At 30.2% G+C, this 26,480-nt stretch overlaps 2 protein-coding genes and 1 long non-coding RNA gene across 3 annotated transcripts; 1 reads left to right on the top strand and 2 right to left on the bottom strand.

The window, feature by feature from the left end:
• Positions 1 to 5,353: 5,353 nt before the first annotated feature.
• Positions 5,354 to 10,601, top strand: LOC132253420 (uncharacterized). Its single transcript, XR_009465265.1, has 2 exons — positions 5,354 to 5,624; positions 10,144 to 10,601. It is a non-coding gene; the product is annotated as an uncharacterized LOC132253420 (long non-coding RNA).
• On the bottom strand, positions 9,663 to 11,323 carry LOC100249286 (transcription factor JUNGBRUNNEN 1). The gene is made up of 3 exons (XM_002265920.5): positions 11,042 to 11,323; positions 10,142 to 10,449; positions 9,663 to 10,050 (listed from the first exon to the last, which is right to left on the bottom strand). The coding sequence occupies exons 1-3, from the start codon at positions 11,226 to 11,228 to the stop codon at positions 9,691 to 9,693; spliced, it is 855 nt and encodes a 284-aa protein (XP_002265956.3). The 5' UTR covers positions 11,229 to 11,323; the 3' UTR covers positions 9,663 to 9,690.
• A 6,143-nt stretch (positions 11,324 to 17,466) lies between these two features.
• On the bottom strand, positions 17,467 to 21,457 carry LOC100264655 (putative disease resistance protein RGA3). The gene is made up of 2 exons (XM_059735482.1): positions 18,174 to 21,457; positions 17,467 to 17,998 (listed from the first exon to the last, which is right to left on the bottom strand). The coding sequence occupies exon 1, from the start codon at positions 20,032 to 20,034 to the stop codon at positions 19,018 to 19,020; it is 1,017 nt and encodes a 338-aa protein (XP_059591465.1). The 5' UTR covers positions 20,035 to 21,457; the 3' UTR covers positions 17,467 to 17,998; positions 18,174 to 19,017.
• Positions 21,458 to 26,480: the final 5,023 nt, after the last annotated feature.

Genomic DNA, 26,480 nt, shown 5'->3' with positions numbered 1-26,480 from the left:
AGGAAATTAAGTGAAATGAGTTTAAAGAAACACATAAAATTAATTTATTGATTTTGAATTTTTATTTTATTTTTTTTATTTTTTATTTCCTTTTATTTTTCCTCTCTATTTTCTTTCCCTTAGATTTTTCCTCAAATTTCATGAAAATCAAACATAGCCTTAGTGTTTATAAATATTATATTTTATGCATCCAAAATGATTTTCCAAAATAATTATTTCTATATAACGTTTGGTTAACACACATCATACACTAATCACCATTTTACTAAAATCAATCCCAAAAGTATATTTTATTTTTTATCAAGATTAGATCCGAATAGCTACATGTTGATTTATTTTGCTAAATCTATTTTTTTTATTTATTATTATTATTATTATTATTATTATGCTAAATCCATTTTATTTATTTATTTATTTATTTATTTATTTATTTATTATTATTATTATTATTATTATTATTATTATTATTATTATTATTTATAGCTAATTGTTGAGTCATCCTACTTGAATTTTAGGCAATGTTGTTACTTATTAGTCATCTCTTGACCCTAGGGTTTGTAGATAATGAAAAAGGGGGTGAAAAGAGATAAAATAAAAATAATAAACAAATCCAGTGGTTTTCCTTAGCTAACTAATATATAGATTATATGATTTTGTTCTTTAGTATTTGTTTGGTACGCAATAAAAGTTTAAAAATAATCACAATCTGTTTGTTAGTGATTATAGAAAGCGTTTGTGACTTAAAAAGTGTTTTTGAAAAAAAATTAGGTATTTAAAAAAATATAGAAACACTTTTAAAAATATAAAAAATCACTTATAATGTTAAAAATTGCTTGTAGTATTGTTTGGAGAAATATTCTATAAATGATTCTTCTAAAAACATTTTTATTATAAATATTTCAAATAAAAACACTGTGAAACACACTTGTAATTCTCAAAATTTGTCCTATATTTATTTTTACTTTATATTTTAGTTCAATTTTATCCTTACATTTCAAGTTTGATTAGATTTGATTTTTTTTTTTTCATTTATACCATTTAAATCTTAATCTTTATTATTTTATTTTTATTTTGTTTTTTATTTCATTTTTATTATTATTTTTTTCTTTCACTTTTTCTTCACCTACTCCACCCACTCCAAGTGCCACGACCATACCTACCCCCTCTCCTTTCTTTCTTTTTCTTTTTCTTTTTCTTTTCTTTCCTTTGGGCTTCCCCATTTTTACTCTCCTCTCTTCTTTCTTTTTTTTTTTTTTTCTCTTCCTTTTTCTTCATTTTTTCCTCTTCCTTTTTCCCTCACCACACTCACTCAACCCTTATTGCCAGTAACACAGTCGGGTAGCTGTGGTCGACGAGACACTGCCAGATGGTGACCCCCCTTCTCCCTCCTATTCTCCCCTTCCACCCATCTCACCATTTTATCTCTTTTCCCCTTTCATTTTCTTTCATTTTTTTTTTTTTTATTCTCATTTTCCTCTCTCAACACTGTCATCCTTGAACAAACTTCATTCAATGGTTTCTTCAAATTTGGGTAAGTTTATTTCCTTTTATTTTTATTTTATTTTATTTTTATTTTTATTTTTAAATTTCTATGGTAATTTATTCTTGATTATTGAGATTGTTTGTTTGAGCTAATTTTTATTATTTTTGGGTATTCATTTACTTGATTGGAATATTTTTTGTAATCTTTAGGTTAAGTTTGGACATTTTTAGTATTAATTTAGACCTTGTATTTTGATTTGTATTTATAATTTAGGTTTGCTAGTTTATGTTTTATTTGGATTTAGTGATTATTGGATTTGAGTTTGTTTATTAAATTAGGTTAGGATTATGACAATATTGAATTTAGGTCTAGTTAAATTTATTTTGTTTTGTTATATTTGGGCTTTGTTTTGGTTGTGAATTCGGGTTAACATAAATTGGGTTTGGTTGATTTTGTTTGTATTTTAGTTATTAATTTGGAAATTTTGGAAGAAGGTAGGGGTATTTTTATTGGGTTATATTTGTTAATTTAAGCTCATTTTAATTTGTGAAATTTATTGGATTAATTTGAAATTTGAATTTTGGCTTGAATATTTGTTTTAAATTTTGTACATTTTTTTATATTTACATTTGGACTATTTTTGTTTTTTCATATGCACATTCCACTACTTGCATTGAAATTCTATTGGTTGGATATGAATTTATAACACGTGGAGCATTGAATTTTATAGAATAAAATGAGGCTTGGAAAATTGTAGAAAGACATTGAGCTTATTATAAGCTTGTTTAGGTACATATTTTATTTCCTCACTTCTATTTAGTTTTTTTTCTTATTAGTTTCTATAAATATTTTTTATATATTTATTGGGTGTACACAAAATTGAACATCTGATTGTTCAGATATTTTGTTTTAATGAAAGAAACAATTCAATAACCATGTTTTAATAAATAAAAAAATTCTAAGAAATGTTATTAGATGAATTAGAAAATTGTTTTTAATAGGAATTCAAAAAATTGTTTTTAGTAATAATTTTCCAAAAAATTATTTGTTTAACAAAAATTGTCCCAAAAAAATTGTTTTGTAAATAAAATTGTCCAAAAAGTTAATTTTTAATAAAATTGCACAAAAATTATTTTTAAAATAAATTTTATATCCTTAATTAGAATGGGATTAAAAGTAATTTTTGTAAATGAAAGTCTTAAATAACCTTTTAATGAGAATAGAATGAAAGTCATTTTTTTCAAATTAAAGTTGTAAAAAACATTTTCTTAATAAAATTGGATTGAAAGTTGTTTTTGTAAATGAAATTTTAAAAAAAAAAATCATTTCTTTTGTAAATAATGTCAAATTGAAATATTTTTTTTGTAAGAAACAATCTTTTGTTTAAAAAAATATTTTTCTAATTAATTTGTAAAAAAACACTTTTCTATATAGAAATAAAATTGAAATATTTTGTAAATCAAATTCTTTTTTTTAATGAAATTATTTTTAATAAATTCCTTTAATAACAATGACTATAACTAATTTTCTTGAAAAAAAAACTGAATATAAATAAAATTGGATCAAATCACTGTTGGAAATAAATTGAAACTTTTTTTAAAATAAATAAATTGAAACTTTTTTTTTTAAATAAATAAACTGAAATCATTTATTCAAAATTGTTTTTAATAAACTTCTTTGGAATTTCTTAAAAAAATAATTTTTTGAAATTTATTTTTTTAATTAGTTTGATAAATCAATTTACATAATCCCCTTATAATTTATTTTGTGCATTTTTTTAATTTGATTTTATTGTCATTTTTGTGTATATTGATTTATGTCTTTAATCTTGATATTAATTAATTAATTGTTATAGTTTCATCCACTCGTTTAGTATAGATCATACGTATGCGAACTTAGAGGGGTACTTCGGCTCATTACCGTACATTTCCAATAGGTAACTTGATTCTCGAATTCAAACTCGAATTTTGCATATATGTCTTTTCCAAATAAGAAGTTGCATATAGATTTATTTCTTATTTTGTTTTCACTTTTAAAAAAAATTAAAATAAGTAACAACTCAACTTTTTTTAAAAAAAATATCATATTTTTCACCAAATAAAAAGCGAGTATTGCCGCTCGACGCACATGAAAAATATAGGTCTACAACACTATAAATCAATTTTGAAATAATATTGGAATGAATGTAATCCCATGCACAATCACTATCCATGGAAATTTTATTATTGTAGTATGATTAAATTTAATATTTAAAAGTTATATCTTAAAAATATTTTTCCTAAAGATTAGGTGATATTTTAAAATTAATTAATTAATTAAAAATCTACTTAATTTCCATAATGTAGTTGAGGAAAAACACGTCTATTTAATCCTTTAAAATACAAAAAAAAAATACATCAATAAATGATTGTCCTCGTTAAAATTATAATCAAACACTATTACAAATTACATTTGAACTTCAAAACTGCATTTAGAAAAATTGTTTATAGCATTTGAGAAGCTATCCTAAAAGAGCTTCAATGTTTACAAGCACACACAAATAGATTACTTCCAACATTTTGTCTTCAATGTTTTTAAAATATTTATTAAAGGATTTGGTGTAAGATGTGTTAGAAATATAGCTAGATTATGATTAAATTCATGTTATAGAAGAAGGGCATGAAGACAAATAATAATCTTTTATACCGATGTGGGTTTGTCAATGGTAGGTGACAATCCGTGGCCCTACACTACGGTGTCGTGTACCTTAAAAACTTCAAACTTTTATGTGGCCTATACTCTCAAGACATCCTTGAAAGACCAAGAGGGCGTTTAATAAAAGTGATAATCCGTGGTCCTACACCATGGTGTCATGTACCTTAAAAACTTCAAACTTTTATGTGACCTGTACTCTCAAGACATCCTTGAATGAAAGAGAGTGTTTAATAAAATTTAATATTTATTATTTAATTACTTAATTTAATTTTAAATTAAATTATACTTAAGTCATTAACTTAAAATTTATTAATTAACTTTTATTTTAAATATTAAGATTATTTGATAAAATTTATTATAAATTATTAAATTAACATATTTATCCTTATAAATTATAACTAAGATAAAGGAAATTGACTAATAATATAGATCTTGAAATAGCAAAAAAGATCATGAAGGTAATTAGAATAAATTAGAATAAAAATATATACTTAACAATAAATTAATTATTTTTACTTATTATTTAAAGTTTTTTTTTTAAATCATATTATTAAGTTATTTTATTAAATATATATACTTAATTTATTTAATAAGTTAAATTAAGTTATTAAGTTGATTTATCAACATTACTGAATTATTATTTGTTTTTTAACTTTTAGTTAAAAAAAAAAAAAAAAAACTTCTTTTCAAATTTTACCATTTTCTAGAGCTCTCAAGTTTCTTCCACGGTTGTTAAAGAGGAGCCTAGTACATCATTTATAGACTTTCGCAACTCCTTTGTTAGCGAACGATGCATTAACACCTCCTCCTTGGAGTAAACTCCCTCAACCGACCAATCAGACGGTGCTAGCATGCACGAATCAATGAATGGTTGCCAACAAACCGACCAATCATACTTCACCTCCAAACCGACCAACCAAGTGCACCGCCTTTTTTTACCAATCATAGATTGACACGTGGACAATCCTTAATCACGGCACACCTAACAGCTTCCTCAAGCCAATCATATTGTTACACACAACTTCCTTAGAGGGCAATTAGATTATTACACTCAACCGGGCGGTTCTGCCGACGTATGATATTATGACACCTAGCATTCATGATTGTGACACGCAAGAGCTTCTTTTGTGACATTCAATAGGCACTATAAATAGCTGAAGGGGTGTCATTTTAAGCACGGCGTTTGAAACTTCGACCACAATTGCTCTCATGCAGCGTGTCCTGTCTTTTTTGAGGCGGGCTAATCGGTCAACTCGATTTATTAGCCGGGCTCCTACCCTCAGCAAATGGGATCGACCAGGTCCAATGGACTAGGCCTTCTCCATGCCGTGGATTTTTCTAGTTATGTTGAGTTGGCCACTAGCGGATGAGGTCCCCATCTAGGGTTTTAGACCCGACCCTTCCACGTAGTAATGCTCTTGCTTCCTATATTCTATTGTGTTAAAAGGTACGAACATCTTCGTATGTATGAATTTAACCTCTTTTTTTTTTTTTTTTTATGTTTTTGTTTGAAGAGTATTCTATTTTTTATACAAATATCTTTAATTATTTTAAATATTTACATATGTTTTAATAGAAATGTTATTTTTATAATATATGTAAATGAGACCATAAAACCACGAAAAGTTAGATTTCTAAAATTAAGTTATCAATTATTTTTTTAATCAAATTTTTTTTTTTTTTACTTTTGTCTGTCTTCGTCAATTCCGAAATTCAAAATTCATACTTCCTATATTTATTTTTTAGTGCGTTTGATTAAAAAATAAAGTTTACGAAACCTTGTTTGGTTTTAAGTTTTACTTAATATAAAATAATTATAAAAATATATATGATTAAATTTTTATATAATTCAAATTTTATGAGATATATTGATATAACCATTATGATATTATATATCACCACTAATAATAATAAAATACTTCTTCTACATTGTATATGGTTTAATTATTATATTACATTTGTTTATCATTTTTTAAATTTCGTTTTACTTTTATTTTAAAGTGATATTGATTAAAATATTTTAATATACTTATGATTAATCAACTAAATTGTTCAAATATAAAAAATATATCTATTTATAATAATCAATACTGTAACAAATAAACAAAATACTTATAAAATATATATGAGAAAGATAGTAAATTTTATTGAAAAAAAATATAATAAAATGTATATATGGTGAAGATTTTATAAATTATTAAATTCTAGTTTCTTTTCCTTATGATTATCATAAATAATTCTGAAATAAATTTGACAAAGTTCGAATCGCCTTCTTGAAATTATGTTTTGCTTGTTTTTCAATTTGACACAGTTTAGGCATTGTTAAATTGAAATAAATTTTAGATATAAAAAATATTAATATTAATTTAGAAAAAGTTAATTAGTATTATACATATAAAATAAGTAGTATTTCTCCATTTAACCCAAAGATTAAAATTTCTTAAATGGGTTCTTTAATTATTAATCTAATAATTTTAATCACACAAGTACATAAGTGATTTACATGGAAAAATCAAACCGTAAAACTATAATCCATTAATTTTGAAGAAGCACGTACACAAATTTATTTCGTAATTGTTACTCCCTCATAAATACATTGTCACCAACTTTACCTATTTTTTGCTTACAACGTAGCACCCCTGTGCTCCTTAGTGGATTCTTCAACTCCTTGAGGTGGTATGATTTTATTAGTTGAAGCTCATGAACAAAAAGATACTTCTTGAGAGAGTCGGGTTAAGTACAAAGATAATGAAGTAAGACTTAGGTAGTGTTTGTTTTTTGGCTGAATAGAAAAAGCCAAAATATTTGGCTTTTTCTATTCAGCTAAAAGTAATATGTTGACATCATCCAACATAGTTAAAATTAATTTGTTATCAAATAAGTTCAATTTAATTGTATTGAATGATGTCAACAGGTTACTTTTAACTGAATAGAAAAAGCCAAATATTTTGGCTTTTTCTATTCAGCCAAAAAACAAACACCACCTTTGCGTAAAGAAAAATTGCTCTACATTAGACACTATTTCTGCACCCTTTGATCAACCTGAACAACATATACGGATCCCCTCCCTCCTTTTTAGCCAACATCATCAACCCCATTTTTCACTTTGAATTGGTCAAAGCCAAAAATATGATGAATAGAAGGAAAGGAGATCAAAAGGATACGCGAACGACTTGACTATAAGTATAGGTCGAATGTTTTCATGAGCAGTAAGCAGCGAATCTCCCTTTATTTTGGGAAAGCTGGTGGCCGCGTGTGAATTCTTTCAAGGAAGAAAAACCTGATTTGACATTGTTGTTTACTCTGATCGGGTCGAGGTGGTTTTCGTTTACCAGCGCGTAGGTGGTCTAAGTTCCTATGACCGAGTCTTTCTAGCCCCTATGAACATCTTTTCTTCATGTATTAAAGAGGGCCTCTCTAACCTGTGAAAAGTGGTGGGTGTCCACTAACGGCCATTCCTGGCTCGGCTCCGATAACGCAATTCCAAGAGGAGTCGGTAGTTAGGCACTGGATCCCCTCGGGCCTGGAGAACGTGTGACGCTGGGTCGGGGTTTGGTGAACCAACTGGTCGCTCCTCTAGTTGAAGTATCGGGCCCCTTTTTCGTTGCCTAGGTTACACCTTCGGAAGACCCAGAAGGGAATTTTGCTCTACTCCCCTCAATCTTCACTTTACGCCACGTCGACTCCCCTTTCGTCATAAGGCGTGGAATTAGACCAAGCGGAATCTCCATAGGAACTAGTCCCTCAGATTTCGCACGTAGAAGATCGAGACATAGCCCCAGGGCTATGGGGAAAGATGTAGATCGATCGCCCTAGATAGAGAACTACATAGAGGGTTTCTACAAGTCTCTATATTCTTTGATTTCGTTCCCCCCCGTAAGATCAATATCACAACCAATGAGGTCTGCAAGTTTCACATCTAAACCCGATCTGATAGTTTACGAAATAGATAGATAATTATATATTTAACAACAACATTCTAAGAAAAGATATTAATAGATATCGGTAGTTGTCCGGTCATATACCCAAACAAAAATATTCCAGAGGGAAATGCACCTAAGATCAAATATTTCGAGCTGGCTTCTATGGAAAATTCAGACTTTCTTTTTTATGCTGCGATCACATAAAAACATAAATGGAGGTTTAAATAGAAATCAAATTTTACCCAAATAGAAATTAGGATCTCGGAGAAATTTTGGAAACTTGGTAAATTTAGGCAATCCTATCTCAAGCACTAAGCACCTACTAAGGCCACTTGAGCGATGAGAGCACCCTTGAGGGTGCTTTAGTGCTCTAATTAAGATTTCTATTTTTCTCAAATTTTAAACACCCAGTCTCCTTTTTCTTAATGTACAGCATTGAACTAAAATTGTTTTCCAAGTTCACTTCATTTCCAATTTCCATATAAGTGTATTTTATGTCTTTTAGATCATTATTTCCAATTAATTCAACCATGCTTATCGATATAATTCTCGAAGATTTTGTTTTAACCATAAGTCTTCATAGGAATTATAAATCAAAGTAACGTAATCTTAAATTAGAATGAATGGAACAAAAAATTTTAAAAAATGAATGGAACGAAATAAAAACAAATAAGTCAATAGTTTATTACAAATATACATTTATTATGATGTCCCATGTTGAATAAGGGATAAAGCTTTTAATACTATATAAGTATAAACTTCTCTTAACCTTATAGACGTATTTTAAAGTCGTAATAGCCCATTTGGGCTCAAAGCAAACAATATCTATACGATTGGATACGAGTCGTTATAAATGACATCAAAGCCGATTCTTGACCCTGGTGTGAGAGTTTGTTTGGCCCCGTGAGGGGTGTCAGTTTATTTGGTCTTATAATCCCATGGGACATAACAATAATATTGTGTTTACATGGGAGATGTTTGCAACGTCTCATATCAAATAGGAGAAAAAGTTTATGTCATTATATAAATATGAACTCCTCTTAACCTTGTAGACATATTTTAAAGTCATATGGGTCTCTTTAGGCCCAGAGCGAATAATATCTATACAATTAAATGCGAGTTATTATATTTATTCCCTAATAATTTTTTATAGAGTATTATAGATCTGTTTGGTCTAGTAAAGTTTCTTAATAATTAGTATAATATTTTAGGTTATGTTCATTTCCGAAAAGTACTAAGGAAAGAAAAAAGTGTTACGAAAAATCTTATAATATTTGGTTTCATTATGAAAAAATATGAAAGAAAATAAAATCTAATTAAAATTAATTAAAAATTTATACATTTTAAAATTATTTAATCTTTATATAATAGAGGAAAATAAGTTAAATGAATTTGAAGAAGTATTTAGAAATAATTTATTGACTTTGAATTTATTTTTTAGTTTTCTTGAACTTTTTCTTTTCTTCAACTTTTACTCTCTATTTTCCTTCCCTCATAATTTTTAGTCGAATATTTTGAAACCAAATATAGCCTTAATTTAAAAAATAGAAGTGCAAGGTGAATTCAGCTACAAGCAAATTCCATAGTTATTCACAGATGATATGGATCAAAAGCAAAATCCATGGCTGATACAATCTCATCCCAATTCCCATTTGTAAAGAACTCCCTAGCTTCCTCACTCAAAACAGTTGAGCATGACTCCGGCTCTGAACCTACATGCAACTGGATCCTTCCATCCATACTGTGACCAACAACAGGCTTCTTCTCATCATCAAGAGCAGCTGAAGCTCCAAAACTAATATTGTAATATTCCAAGTTTTCCGAATCCGCATCGCATGTTTTAGTTCTTGCATTCACTGGATTGTGTCTAGCAGATGATTCTCTCCAATCTGGTGTGTACTTTCTGTACGACACATCTCGCTTGAAAATTCGACATAGTGTCCATATTTCCTGCAACCTCACAAAGAAAAACATGTAATTGTCAAACAAACAATTAATTCATGTGTGTATATATTTCTGAGTAGTTTATTTTTTTTCTTACAGCTTCTTGGTCAGCAGCCTTGGCATTGGGGAGGTTGGTATTTTTCTGGTTTGCGGGGAGGCGAAACTCATGCATCATCCAATCAGTTTTGGTGCCTTTTCCTGCACTTCCACGGTAGTATACTAAGGATTTCTTCAGCCCAATACAGTCATGGCCTTCTCCATTGTTAGAATATATTGGCTTGTCTATGCCTGTGGCTTTCCAAAATCCGGACCTCGTGACTCTGTTGGGTCTTATGCTATTCCTGTATTTTCTTCCTCTTTTGCAAAAGAAGTACCATTCCTTGTCTGTAAGAGTATTAATATTTTCTGCATATTTACAAGACATATCAGAGGAAGAAGATTTCTCAAGCATATATACAAAGATTTGGGACACAAAATGGGTTGTTGTACTGAATAAAAGTGGGCTTGAAGTATATGTATATATTGCTTTCCCCCTATGAAAAAGGGTTTTCATTTTTTCTCTATAAATCTCATGTCAGTGCAGTTGTCCCTGTTAATCAATTTTCTTTGCGTCAATAGTTTGCAAGAAGAAGGGCCTCAAATCAAATGAATATTAAGGCTAGCTAAATCAGAGGAACCCCATGCATGCATGGCCTCTGGATCCATATGGAAATCCTATTTTGTTTTCTGTCAAGGAAAAAGTAAAGAAGTAAAAGGACTGAAAAAGCTATGCCCTAGAATTATAAACCTGTAGCTGCTTCTATTATTGTTTGTTACCATGCGAAAGCAACAATCTCATGAGACATGCCAGTGTATATATACATATAGATAGTTAAGACAGTTTCTTCAGATGTTGGTGAACCTTCCAAACCCTAATTGAAAGAGAACCTAAGCAAGTAAAACACTATCATAAAAATCAAAAGAAGACAGAAATCAAACTGGGTATGGAATAGCGTACTCGCAAGATCCCAGGGTTCGTATTTGTAGATGTCGATCTGCTTGATGAATTCAATACTGATCAGCTTCTTCTCGATCTTTCTCTGAAGATAAAACGAAACAAGTTCTTCATCTGTCGGATGAAACCGAAATCCCGGAAGCACAACTTGATCATCATCCTTTGTTGCATCCATGCTACTCTTGATCATTATTCTGCTGCACCTCTTTATTTCTCTAGCTCTCTCACCCTCTGAACCTGAAACCTTCTTATAATGGGAAGGGTGTTTGAGAGATGATGTGCTGGTCAAATCATGAACTTTGACTTTCTGCTAATGAATTTGAAGGAGTCTTCCCTGGCTTACCTCACCTTGTATGTAAATCATTGAAGACAGAGGAAGATAAAGAAGTTGATTTTGTGTGGTGGACTTCTCCTTACTAGTTCATTCAATGCCAATATCATCTTCAGGAGGCAAAAGCAAAAAAATTAAATATAAAAACAAAATAAAAAATGCCATGCATTTTCAATAAAATTCTTGGTTTAAATATTTACAACGCAATGCAGCAAATGTAATTTGTTTTAAATGATAAAAAATATATACATTTTTATTTACATTCCAATACTTGGGGGTGTAAGCAAAATCGAAAAAACCGACAAATTTATCCAAACCAATCAAAATCGATCATATTAGTTCGTTTTCAATAATAAAAAAGGTTGATAAGTTTTAAAATTCATATATAATTATTTGATATTTGATAAGTTTTTTATATTAAATTCTATTCAAGTAATTCATTGTTTTTATATTATAATCAAATTAATTCTAAATGCATTCAATATATTTTTAACATTAAATCTAAGTTGATTTAATTAATTTTAAAAACAAAGACCTAATATAAACACAAAATTAATAGGTTTTAAATTCAAAGCAAACCTAAATTTACAATTGGATTGAGGACTAAAAAAGTTCATTAAGTTAAGTCGAAATTGATCCACAAAAACCGAACTAAGACGAGCTTAAAAAACTTGGTTAATTTTTGTTTGGTTTTTCACTTCAAATTTGGTTGGTTTGGCTTTTTTTATATATAAAATCGATTATATTGGTTCGGTTCATTTTTTACTCAAAACTCAACCGAAATGACCTTATTTACACCCTACAAATATTTTAAAATGTGATTGATGAAAAATTGCATTATAAGAATATTTATGTTGGTTTTTATCAAAGATTCAAACTTAGAATTGGGTTTTCCCAAAGTCAAAAACTTTTCCCCATCACCAATACTACACTACGATTTGATTAAGCTCTCCTTTATATATAACTATAAAATGATATAAGATGACAAGGATGGTGTATGCTAGTTAAACACTTACTATGAGACATAATTATAGCATATGTAGACTAAACACTTGCCCTAGAATTGAGAAAAAGGGTTAATTTTGTCAACCATAATATATGATTATGTCTACCTTCTTTATAAGGTGTTAAAGATATTAAGTAGACCTTATTTAGTTTAAGGTTTGAATGCCTCAAGAATTTTTATTTTTATATAGATTAATACAACATTGGTTGTGGCTTAGTTAAAAATATATTTTCTTATCATGAAATAAAAAAACTTAAGGTCCGTTCAATAAAACTTAATATTTATTACTTAATAATTTAAATTGATTTTAAGTTAAACTATATTTAAATTATTAACTTAAAACTTATTACCTTAAATATTAAGATTGTTTAATAAAATTCATTTAAAACTTGTTTTAAATCATCAAATTAATATATTTATCCTTATAAATTATAATTATGACAAATAAGATCGAGTAATAATAGAGGTCGTGAAATAGTAAAGGATGTCGATGAGGTAACTAGGACAAATGAAGATAAAGGTAAAATGAAGATATAGACTTAAAAATAAGTTAATTGTTTTTACTTATTACCTGTTTTTTACTTTGAGTCACACCATTAAGGTATTTTACTAAATATACTTAATGACATAAATTAAGTTATTAAGTTAGTTTACTAAATACCCCCTTAGTGATCTTCCTCCATTTATATTTATTGCATTTGTAAGGGAAATATGAGGGTTGTATGATTTGAATTATCTGATTTTATTTTAAACATCTATATAATTTCAATAGTAAAATAGCTAATAGAAAAATATTTTAAATTAATTTAAAGACTCATAAAATCATGCTACAATCACTTTAACATCATTTGTCTACTTTTGAGCCTCAGATTAACGTAACTTATTTTATATCTTTGTTGACCCTATGATGATATTTTTCATGCTTTTTTAATATTCTGCAGAAAAGAACATCTAACCAAAACAACCCTGAAGGCAAAGTAAACCCATGCTTTCTTCTAGGACCTCAACCACATCCAAACCAAGTCCAAGTTGATTAATTTTCTTCTTCCTCCTTTTTCATCTTCAATTATTTTTTCTTCTTTTTTTTAGCTTTTTGTGCTATGGGGATCGAAAGCCTTTCAGAAGGTGCGCATTCTTTGACTAATAGACGAAAAGAATGTGAAGGTTCCCTTAAGTAATTGAAGTTATATATATATAGGGAACCAAATTTCAAAGGTGTATGAATTTATGGTGCAGATGCAGTTATTTCCGTAACAAGTTTGAAATTCTATGCCTTTGAAAATCGGTGAAGCTTGGACTTTTAATGCTGCAAATCAAAGAGGGGACCAATGATCTAGAAGCAGCTGGAAGTACGTTTTCGTAGGTGTTGAAAGAACAAGCAGAAAATGAAAAGGCAAAAAGAAAGGGTAGTATCTAAGGTCGTGAGCCTGACACGGTTTGTTTCACAATTTCACATCTTCAAGCCTTTCATTAATACGAATTTTTGGTGATGGTATTGCTGCCGTTGACCATAGGGTTGTGGAAATTTAAGAAAGGGTGTAGAAAGGTCAAAAATAATATATTGAAAAAAATCAACCTTTTTATTTATCTTTAACAATTTAATAATAAAAATTAGGTAAAATCTCAATAAATTAATAATCAATAAATTGATAATCTTAATTAGATGATATTTTTTACGGGTCTCAACTTAGGACCAATGTGCTAAATTAATAATTTGACAAATTTATAAGATAATTTATTATAGAAAAATCTATGTAGTTTAATTTAAAAATATGTATCCAATGTTGTTTTTTCTCGACTTTTTATAATGTGAAAAGAAGTTTTGGTGTGGTGTTCTAATATTGCAACAAGAAAGTATTCAACCACTTTGAGCGCTTCTTTACAAGAGACAGACTCCATAATAGAAATGTTATTTTCAACATCGTCCTCTCCATCGTTCTAATATTCCATGCATGTTTTTTGGCATGCTACTCAGTTCATATTGTAACAAGAAAGTATTCAACCACTTTGAGCGCTTCTTTGCAAGAGACAGACTCCATAATAGAAATGTTATTTTCAACATCGTCCTCTCCATCGTTCTAATATTCCATGCATGTTTTTTGGCATGATACTCAGTTCATATTGTAACAAGAAAGTATTCAACCACTTTGAGCGCTTCTTTGCAAGAGACAGACTCCATAATAGAAATGTTATTTTCAACATCGTCCTCTCCATCGTTCTAATATTCCATGCATGTTTTTTGGCATGATACTCAGTTCATATTGTAACAAGAAAGTATTCAACCACTTTGAGCGCTTCTTTGCAAGAGACAGACTCCATAATAGAAATGTTATTTTCAACATCATCCTCTCCATCATTCTAATATTCCATGCATGTTTTTTGGCATGATACTCAGTTCATATTGTGCAAGTTTAAATTCTTGAAACAATGTGGTTTAGCATACTTCCCGATAATCCACAAAAGATTTTCTCGGAACCATCCTCATTACAACAAATAACAATTGTAGTCTTTCCTCTTTTTTTTTTTATCTTCTTCAAGTTGCTTTGTTGAAAGAGAATAATCTAGCTGTTCTTGAAATAATGTCATAGTCATCCATGCATGTTTTTTGGCATGATACTCAGTTCATATTGTGCAAGTTTATATTATTGAAACACATCAATGCACAAGTTTAAATTCTTGAAACACTATGGTTTAGCATACTTCCCGATAATACATAAAAGAATTTTTTTTCTAATCATAATGATAAAAAGGATTGTTGAGTTCTTTCACTGATCCAAAATTTCTCATTCCTATGTCATTCAATTGCAACCATTCTCTGGAATGGTATCCCAATCTGGCAAGAGATATTGGAATGGTAACCTTGAAAGAAAATGGGAAGTTGCAGAAATGAATCTAGTAAGTGATTGAAATGAACAGGAATGGAAGATTTTGAATGGATATATAACCAATGGAAGATCTTTGGTTTGTAGCTATGCAACTTGTTGGATTGATGTCTTTGTAGTGTTTGTTTTTTGGCTAAATAGAAAAAGCCAAAATATTTGGTTTTTTCTATTCAACTAAAAGTAACATGTTGACATCGTTCAACATAACTAAAGTGAACCTATTGATAACAAGTTCACTTTAGTTATTTTAGACGATGTCAACAGGTTACTTTTAACTTAATAAAAAAAGCTAAATATTTTGATTTTTTCTATTTAGCCAAAAAACAAACACCATCTAACCATTGGAATTTCTTTATTCTAAGATCACCCAAATTATTGGAATTCCACAGAAAAATGACAGAGGAATTGGGATTAAATTCATTATTAAGTGATAACAGAAAACTCTCGCATTCAAATTCTTTTGACTGCCAAACAAAAACCATAAATTCAAACTCTTTTCCTTCTTTGTTTATTAACTAAATCCCATTTCTCACTATTTCACACCAGAAATAGAGAAGAACTGAGCCAATGACAGTACCTAGTTCAATTGCATCTGCATAAACTTGTAGTCCAATCGAATTAGGAGGTGGGGCAGTGGTCGACTGTGGGCAGTGATTTCAGATATGACCCAAGGATTAATCACCAGCTTCCTAGGAGTCGAAACGTATGCAAAAATCATTCATAAGTACTAAGAATATCATTGAAGCTTTACAAACACTGGATTCATATGGCATGATTATCCAAGAATGTCCAAATAAATCAGCATCTTCAGTGTAAAAACTCCACAACTAAATTGCCAAAATAGCTAAAATTGTCATAGGATTCAATAATATCTCCTCTTCACATACCTAAGAAAACGAATTACAAACTCTTTTAGAGTTTTGGGTTAAGCGTAAATAATAATCACTTAAAAATTTTTGGTGTACAAGTTCATGCAAAAACTCGCTTCCATAGTCATGTATTAGAGAAACCCTAGTAGACTTAGAATCAATTTAGGAAACCATATTTTACCAAAAAAAAAACAATAATAATAATTTAGGAAAGATTTTTAGAAACATTTTCATTTTTAAATCCTTACATTAAATTCTTTTTCAAATTTCTTCAAATATTTTTAATGTTTTCAGAATTGAACTAGACATTGAATCAAAAAAATTACTGATTCATAGTTCACTGTTTAGACCAATGATCAAATTGCAATCGAACCGGTGATGTCATAAATATATAATTTATATTTTATTAAAATTAAAAATAATTTTAAAATATATATAATTAAAAATTAATAATATCTGTAATATTATTTATTCATTTTTATATAAATGTATTAATATTTTAAATTTATTAAACAAAATATATACAATATTTAAATATGAAAACATATTGAAAATGAATATATATATATATATATATATATATATATATATATCATTTTTTGAAATATCCTATGTAATGTTCCCTGTTAGGTTTCTACACAAGCAAAGGCATAGCACAGTGGAGAGATTATCCTATTGTAAACTTGAGGTGGTTCAAGCTCCCTTGTTGCAATAGCAAAGCTGATTTTTTCTTTAAAGCCCTTCAAATTGATCCACATAGGAAATGAATATCTTTATAAACCTCCTTCCATCTAACAAAAACATAAAGAGCTTTATAAACCTCTTTCCCTCTAACAAAAACCAAATGGTTGCTGGGCCATGGGGCTCAATGTGGGCCTGTGTAGGCCCTAGTGGTCCATTTTGCAATAATAGAAGTGGGCATGGACTATTGGGCTGTGAGGAGAAATTTGGCCCATTTTGCCAAAAAGAAAAGAAACAAGGAAAAGGTGGTGACCTTGACCCGGTCCAGTTTTAAAACATAGAGATTTGGAAAAAATTTCCTTCTTAAACTTTCAATTTAAAATTCTTTTCCAAATTGATTTTAATATTTATAAAGATTTTTAAAAATTCTCAATTTAAAATTCTTTCTACAATCATCCTTACTTGTTTCGATCTAGATTGATTACACAATAACCTTGAATTTGAGTCCTAAAATAAAACGGAAGAAATAAAATTGTCAACAACTTAAGGCAGGATCCATATTTTTCATTTTTGACAAGGGTTTCACTTTGTGTACAAGCATTCCACCAGGTTTCTTGAGACATCTTATGGGGTATGACAAAGTAAAAAGAACAAAAATATAAATAAAAATAAAAATCATGGTATATATGCAAGGATTTAAATTAAATCCTTTAGAGTAACAAAATTCAAGGTATATATGCAAGTTAATGGAATTTGTATAGGTGAACTTGATGATTACAACCAACAGAAAAAATGAGAAATAAAATACATAAAAGATTATAAAATTCAAAAACTGCCTCTTCATGTGTGGGATTCAAGATCAGAATCCAGGAAGAAAAATCAGTACCAGAATGAACCCATAACAACAGGTTAGCAAAGGACTAAAACAACTGTAATTGGAAGAACCCAACACTATAGTTCAGAATGAGCAAAGAACAATTTGGAGGAAAAATCTGCCATAGATGAGCTATAGCGACTGAAAGTCAGCTTCTTCTATTTAGAAGGAAAATGCACTTCGGGAGACATGAGTGCTTCTGTAAGTTGTTTGGGCATGAACAAAGCTTCAACGAATTTTAAATCCACTATTCCTCTCCCAATCAAGTTGAAAGCCCTGAGAAAATTCAAACCTCACCATTTTCCCAAACTCCTAGACTGCAGAATTCAAAGAGACGTGATTATTTTGGCACACAGCATTAGCAATTAGTTTGACAATGCAAACTTTACAAAGTTTTTGATCTAAGTACTTTATCAAATAAAATGAAAAAAGAGCATTTTGATTGTAAAAATAAAACCAAAAAAAAATTGAGAAGAAAGATTGGAATTTAACCTGAAATCGCTTTCTGAATCAGTTCACTCTCCATCATTGAGGGCAGTCATCAATTTCAAATTCTATAAAGTGATGCGGAGTTGCCTATACAGTCTCATAAAGTTGCCAAATAGTGCCAAATAGACAGAGACTTCAACGAAGAAGAGACAAACATCAGTTGTTGCCATACCTCCTCTCTGACTCTATACAGGTCTAGTACCTCAAGACATGGTAATGAAGACACTTTCAAGGATGTCAAGGGCAACTTTTGATACACAAATAGCAAAGATGAGGAGATGAATGCAGTTCCAAGGATGCCAACTTAGGGATTTGATCGATATGTAATTTAGAAAGACAAGGCAATGGAGGCAGTGGCAAGGATGTTAAGTTATCACAACACGTGATCTCTATTTTAGAAAGACAAGGAGATGAAGGGAGTGTCAATGATGTCAAATTATCACAATATTCAATAACTAATTGAGAAAGACAAGGAAACAAAGGAAGTTGCTCTGCTGGTAAGTCCGTCCTCCACAATCTATTCAATTTACACAAATAACTGAGCTGGAGTCTTTGAAGAGATGGGAAGAATGGCAGTTTTGATGAACACTCCATCATGTATTCCACCTCATCAAGACCATTAAGATCCAGAGACTGGAGAAAAGGGAGTTGAGCAAAGGATGGCAGAATTTGGCTTATTTTACATCCTTCTAAATGAATATGAAGTAGGTTAGGGAGCCGCAAATGCAACTCATCCATCATCCAACTTGGAAACCTCCCACCTCCATAGCCTTTTACATAGAGCTTCTCCAGGCATGGGTGTGGCTGGAGGCTTTCCATCACTAACTCACAATCCTCAGCTTCTTGTTCACTTGGCCCCCATTCTAATCTCAGAGACTACAGGTATTTTTTTTCCCTTCAAATTTTCTTCCTTGGTTTCTAATGCACCATCCCTCACATTTTCAAGATTTTTGATGTATAGCTCTCCTCTTAGGTTGTTAAGCCTTTTCAATTCAATCAAGCTACCAATTTTATTATCCCTTGAATGCCCTCTTCCATTCCCAACAACAAAGATGGACAGGCTTTGAAGCAAAGTCAAATCTCCTATTCCAAATGGCATAGAAGTCAAGTTTATACACCCATCATTCTCCAAGTGCCTAAGATTGATCAATTCTGGTGTATTTTTTGGAAATTCTTTTAGATTTCTACAATGAACAAGTCTTAGCGTCTGCAAATTCGTTAAACTTCTAATGGCCTCTGGGAGTACCATAAAATCATTGTAGGAAAGATCAAGATACCTTAGATGGTGTAATTGGCCTAAACACACAGGCACCATCTTAACTTCCAACATTTTTAATTCCAAGGCACGTAAAGACTTGCAACTTGAAATCCATGTATCCACCATTGGTTCATATTTACAACCATGGCAAGAGAACACACGAAAGGACTTTAAGGATTTTGCCTCTAAATAGTTGATTACAAGACGTAAGGGCCTAGAGACTCCAAACAATGACACATGGTTAACTCCTCCAAAAATATTCTTCTTATCATCTGTTAAAATGCCAACGTTGAATCCCATAACTGATTGTGCAAGATCATGGATAAGGTCATGCATTTTGTACCTTTTTATATTATCATTGACACCCTCTATAACCTCCTCAAACAATGACCTAGACAATAAATCTTCAAAGTATTGATTGCCAATATCTTCTAAATGCTCATTTCCATATGAAGATTCAATATAGCCTTGTGCCATCCATAATTGCACCAACAACTTTTTCTCAATTTCATAATCTTTCGGAAATAACGCAAAATAAGCAAAACATTGCTTCAAAGGAAGTGGCAGATTATCATAGCTTAACTTAAAAAAGTGGAAGAATACCATGATTTATATCTTCATGTAAAGTTCCCTTAATAGACAACAATAGACTTTCTTCAGTTTTAAAGTGCAACATTGCTCCTAAAGTCTTAATGGGAAGAGGAAATCCCTTGCACATTTCAACAATTTCTCTTCGAATTGCCTCATGGTTGGGATGTACTTTCTCTTGTTCTCTTCTAGGTGCAATTTTTGAAAATAAATACAAAGACTCATCCATTCCCAGAGGTTGCAAATTAATGGTGGAAGCACTGTGCATAACACTTTCAGCAACATGACTCTAAGTGGTGACTACAATTTTACTCCCTTCGGCACCGACCATCAACAAAGCTTCCAGCTGATCCCACTTCTCAAAATATTCATCACAAACTTCGTCCAATACTAGCAAGTACTTCTTTTGACTCAGTTCTTCCCGAAGCCTATCTTTCAAATCATCCCACTCAAAACCTTCCATGTTTTGAATGTTTATGGATCCTAAATTTTTTTTTACCAGCCACTTCACATCAAAATGATCAGAAACACAAACCCATATTCTAGGCTCAAAAAATTGCACCACTTTCTCATCATTGTACACCAACCGGGCAAGGGTGGTCTTACCCAACCCCCCAATCCCAACAATGGCAACTATGGAAAGAATTTCTTGATTATCAGATGACACCAACGACTTTATTATCTCCTCTTTGTTTTCTTCTATTCCCACAATTTCAGAGGTCAACACAAATGAGTGAGTCTCTCTCCAACTACTCTCTACCTGTTCCCTTGAACAAGTTCTAGCAAATGACTTAATTGCTGGCCGGTTCACATTCATTTTTTCCGGTTGACTTAATCGCTGGCCGGCTCCGACACAATATTCGTCACCGATTATCGGTCGACGGAAATTTCGGTAATTTTTCGAAAATATCGCCGATATTTCGGTATTTATCGGTATTTTACCGATTTTTCGGGAAATTTCCCGACATTTCCTACTAGTCCAGCCCGCGCACAGGATACAAAATCTGTTTTTTTAAACAAACATAAGATGCTATTTGGTAATCTGATCATGATTTGCAGGCAAAGGTTGTGTTTTTCAGCCTGGCTCAAAAATTGTGGATTTTAGGGTTCGTGAAATTGAAATCCAATGGCACAAAAGCAAAGAGACCCCTAGAACAGATCCAGAAAACACAGGGAGCAAAAAAAAAGCAATTATTTTGGTTTTCTTTGGGGGTTTTGCATGGATTTTCTCGGATGAATTTTCCCGGAAATCGAATGGGGGATGGATTTTCTTGGGAATCAAACGAGCGTTGCAAAAAAAAAATTAATAATAACATGATTAGATTAGTACCTGCGAAGATTGAGAGTGGCAGAGGAAAATAGGGCCATTTTAGGGATTCTCTCGTCTGGAGGGCAATTTCAGAAAAGAGCTTTCTTGATGCCCGGGTGGGAGAAGTGGGTGGCCCTTTGGGAGAATTATGTTTTGGGGTAGATGGATTCTCAAATTAACAAAAGATCCATGTAACTTTTCAAATTGAGCCCAAGACCCAATGAAAGTATATAAATTGAGTTGAAGGATATCATTTTTCAATATTTTCAAAAATGCCTTTTGTTGATTTTGAGGAAAAAAAATAATATTTTTGAAAAATACTTTTATTTAATTTAATATTTTTGATTTAATTTAATATTTTTTAAAAATACTTTTATGTAATTTAATATTTTTTAAAATACTTTTATTTAATTTAATATTTTTTAAAAATAAATTTATTTAATTTAATATTTAAAAATAATAATTTAATATTTTTTTAAATACTTTAATTTAATTTAATATTTTTGAAAAAAAAATAATTTAATATTTTTGAAAAAAAATTATTTAATTTAATATTTTTGAAAACTACTTTTATTTAATTTAGTATTTTTGAAAAAAAATTTATTGAAAAAAAATTATTTAACTTAATTTTATAAAATATTTTATATGTGTTCTTAAAAGGTATATTTGTCCGTTACTATTTCATATCCTTCAATTCAATTTGAAGAGTTATACGTAAGGGTCTCCAACGGGCGGGCCGGGCCGTAAATAGGAGGCCCGCGGCCCAGCTCGGGCCGGGCCTATGGGCTCGTTGACTGGTCAACGGGCCGGGCCGGGCCTGGCCATGGAAAAATGTTAGGCCCGCGGCCCGGCCTATGAGCCCGCGGGCTAGCGGGCTGGGGGGCAGGCTGGGGCATTTAATTTTTTAAAAAAAATAATATACTTTATTTTATATATATATAACTAACTCATTTAATTAACACAAAAGAAATGTGGCTCAGTTGGTTAGAGCCTTTATATTAAAGCATGAGGGGAGGGGTTCGAATCCCCCCCTCTCCCCTCCTTTCTAAAGCCATTTTGGCTTATTTAAAAAAGCCCAAGGCTCGGCCCGCTGGCCCGGCCCTTTTAAATAAGCGGGCCGAGCCTTGGGCTTTTTTAAATAAGCCAAAATGGCTTTAGAAAGGAAGGGAGAGGGGGGGATTCGAACCCCTCCCCTCATGCTTTAATATAAAGGTTCTAACCAACTAAACCACATTTCTTTTGTGTTAATTAAATGAGTTAGTTATATATATATAAAATAAAGTATATTATTTTTTTAAAAAAAATTAAAGGCTCCAACGGTCATGTGACCATTGGAGCTCCAGCCCAGCTCCCAGCTGCCATGTGACCGTTGGGCAACGGTCACATGGCCAATTTTTTTTTTTTTTTTTTTTCTAAAACCTTCCTATAAATACATCTTCTCCCTTTTCATTTTTTTCATCAAATTCTCTCTATTTCTCTCACATTCTACAATATTTCAAATTCTTTTATTTTTCCCTCAAATTATACAATATTGTTGGTGGTGCAAAACAAGCATTGGTGGCTCCAAGAGTTCAAATTTGCTAGGAATTTCTGCATCGGTTCTCTAATTGAGTAACATACTTCACCCCTACTACTTTATTTTTTTGTTACATTTTTTTTTATATTTATTACTTTATTATTTTTGGCATAATATTTTATCAATAATTATAATATGACAAGTGCTTCTTCTTCATCTAGTCCATGTGATGAAATATCATCAAACAAAAAATTTACTTCAAATATATGGAATTTTTTTGATAGAGTAGAAATAATTTTAGAAAATAATAAAAAAGAAATAAAAGCAAAATGTAAAATTTGTAATAAATTTCTTACTGGTGGCTCAAATGCAGGCACAAGTCATTTAAAAAGACATCACGAAAATTGTAAAACTAAAAATAATGTAGATATTAGAAATTATATACAATTAGGTAAAAATGAAAGTGGAAATTTAAAAACATTTTCTTATGATGAATCTAACTGTCGTGAAGAAATGATTGATTATATAATAAGAGTAGAACAACCTTTCAACATGATGGAAACTCATGATTTTGTAGGAACAATTCAACGAGGTATTAATCCTCAATTTAAAGGTTGGTCTGGAAATACAGTTAAAAGAGATATTATGAAAAAAAATTATACACAAAAAGAAATTTTAAAAATTTTTTTTGCAAATTTTGAAGGAAATATTTGTTTAACATCTGATATTTGGACATCTTTAACTCACACTGGTTTTTTATGTATAACTGCTCACTACATTGATAATGAATGGAAATTAAATAAAAGAATAATTTCATTTAAATTAATAAATGCTCCACATAGTGGTAAAAATATAGCAGCTTTAATAAATGAAGAAATTATAAATTTAGGCCTTCGTGATAAAATATTGATAGTAACATTAGATAATGGTGCTAATAATGATGCAGCAATAAATAGACTAAAACTATATTGGCAAGTAAAAGAAGATCATGCTAAAATATTTCATGTGCGTTGTTGTGCACATATTTTAAATTTAATTGTAAAGGATGGATTAAAAAATGTTAATAGTACATTGGAAAAAATTAGAGGCATTGCATATAGTATTAATAGTTCTCAAGCAAAACATGAATTATTTTTTGAATGTTGCAAAATGTTAAATATGAAAAGAAAAAATATAAATTTGGATATGGCCATTAGATGGAATTCCACATATAAACTTTTACAAAATATTACAAAATATAGAAAAGTAGTCGAATTATATGAAATACAATTACTTAATGATTGTGAAGCAGATATTTATGCATTAAGTGATTATGATTGGCATGTTGCAGATCTTTTAAGAGATCTTTTTGAAATTTTTGATACTTCAACAAACATTTTTTGTGGTGTATATTATCCAACTTCAAATCGAGTTATTATGCAAATAACTAATATTTTTATTGTACTTCAAAAATATTTAAGTTTTGAAATGTTTAATGATACAATATTTGCAATGATAGAAAAATTTAGAAAATATTGGGGAGAAATACCTTTAATTTTTTATATTGCTTTAATTGTGGACCCTAGATTGAAATTTGAAGCTTTGGATGAATGGTTAACAATTATTTATTTTAATGACCAAATAAAAATTGAAGAAATTAAAAATGAAATAAATTCATTATTATATAATTTATATAACTATTATAAAGAAAAATATGGTAATGATATTAATACTAATAAATTACCACCTACATCTACAAACTCCTCATCTTTTTATAAAGGAGCTCTAGAAATGTTGAAAAGTCGAAAAAAGACAACAAATAGTTCTCCAAATAATACATCTGATTTAGATAAATATCTTAATACTGATATAATTCCATTTGAAGATCAAGAAGATTTTGATATTTTAATATGGTGGAAATCACATCAACACAAATATCCTGTGCTTTCTATAATTGCTCGTGATGTACTAACAGCTCCTGTGAGTACAGTTGCATCAGAAGCTGCTTTTAGTGCGGGTGGAAGAGTTATTAGTAAAAAACGATGCAACTTAGCGCCAGACGTTATTGAAGCAGGGATATGTGTAAAAGATTGGGAAATAGCAGATAAAAGGATGTACGATTCCATTCGAGAAACAGAGATGCTTGCCGATATGGAATCTTTAAAACTATCAAGATCTTCATGGATGCATGATAGTTCGCCATCACCGCCAGAAAATAATGACTAAATGTATATTATATTTTTATTTTTATTTTTTGTGGTTGAAAAATACAGATGATTGACAAATAAATAGGTGCCAACCTAGTTGGGATGTATTTATTTTGTAGTGATGTAAACTTTTCCCACATTTTTAAATGTAATTATACATTCAATGAATAAAATTTTGAAATGAATATTTTTTTTAATACTTTTTATTTTTGTAGTTTTTTTTTTAAAAGGGGCGGGCCTAAGGGCGGGCCTACGGGCGGGCCGGGCCTAAATTTAGGCCCGTGGCCCGGCCCGCCCATAAACGGGCCCGCGCGGGCTTGGGCCGGGCCTAAAGCGGGCCGCGGGCTTTTTGGAGACCCTTAGTTATATGGACCTTTTGTTAATTTGGGGGCTCATCTACCCCCAAAAGATAATTCTCCCTTTTATTTTTAGATTTGGTAGAGATAAAAAAAAAAAAAAAAAAAAAAAAAAAAAAAACAAATCATGCGAACAATTTTCAAATAATTATTAAAAACATCGACCTTTATTTTGACTAAATTACTATCATGATTGAAATTTCCATTTTTATCGGTATTTTATAAATTAAAATTAATTTAATCAGATAAATTATTAATAATTTTAATTATTTAAATAAATTAATATTAATAAAAAAAAATGGTTTCATTATTTAAATAAATTAATGTTAATAAAAAAATTGTTATTATATATTTTTAATAAAATTTAAGAAATTAAATCTTAAATAAAATATATTTTAATAAAAGTATTTTAAAATTTTTTAAATAAATATTATCTTAAAAAAGATGTACTCTTTTCATTTAACAATATAATGGAACACAGTAGAGTCCCTCTTTTCAAATCAAGTGTAATGGTTCGTTGTTATTATTATTTTTATTATTACTATTTTTATAATTTGAAACAAGAGGGCATTGCATGACCACCCGGGAGAGTAAAAAAATTTTCATTCTTTAAGTAGGGGGGGCTCCCTATGCAAAGGAGGAGTTGCATTGGATGTGCAGCAAAAAGGGATGGCTGGTGGTGGGTAGAGATGACGCACTTGCTGGATAACGCACAGTGAAGTAAGGAAAAAGAGGAGAATCAATTTTTTTTTAGGAGGAGATCTGAAACGGGAAAGAGATTTTCAGGTATGAATACTGCGGATTTCCTTTTTCATCTTCCTTATTACATCATTCTTCATGCATTTATCTGGTGGTTCTCTTGCTTTCATTAGTTATTGGGGTATTTTATTGCTCTGTTTTCTTTGCCATCTTCTTCAAGCATTTAGTTCAAATGTAAACCCGGATTTGATTCGAGTTATGCCATCGACCACGGTGATAGAATAAATGTGGACCGACAATATATTAAACATTGTCTAGTATTAAGCTATCTTTTAACATGCAATTTCTGATTTAATCTTGAGTATGGACCACCTAATGTGTAGAGCCCAATGCCATCA

This window comes from Vitis vinifera, chromosome 19 (assembly GCF_030704535.1).
Source record: "Vitis vinifera cultivar Pinot Noir 40024 chromosome 19, ASM3070453v1".
In the NCBI taxonomy this organism is placed as follows: Eukaryota; Viridiplantae; Streptophyta; class Magnoliopsida; order Vitales; family Vitaceae; genus Vitis; species Vitis vinifera.
This window is presented reverse-complemented; position numbering and strand designations above follow the sequence as displayed.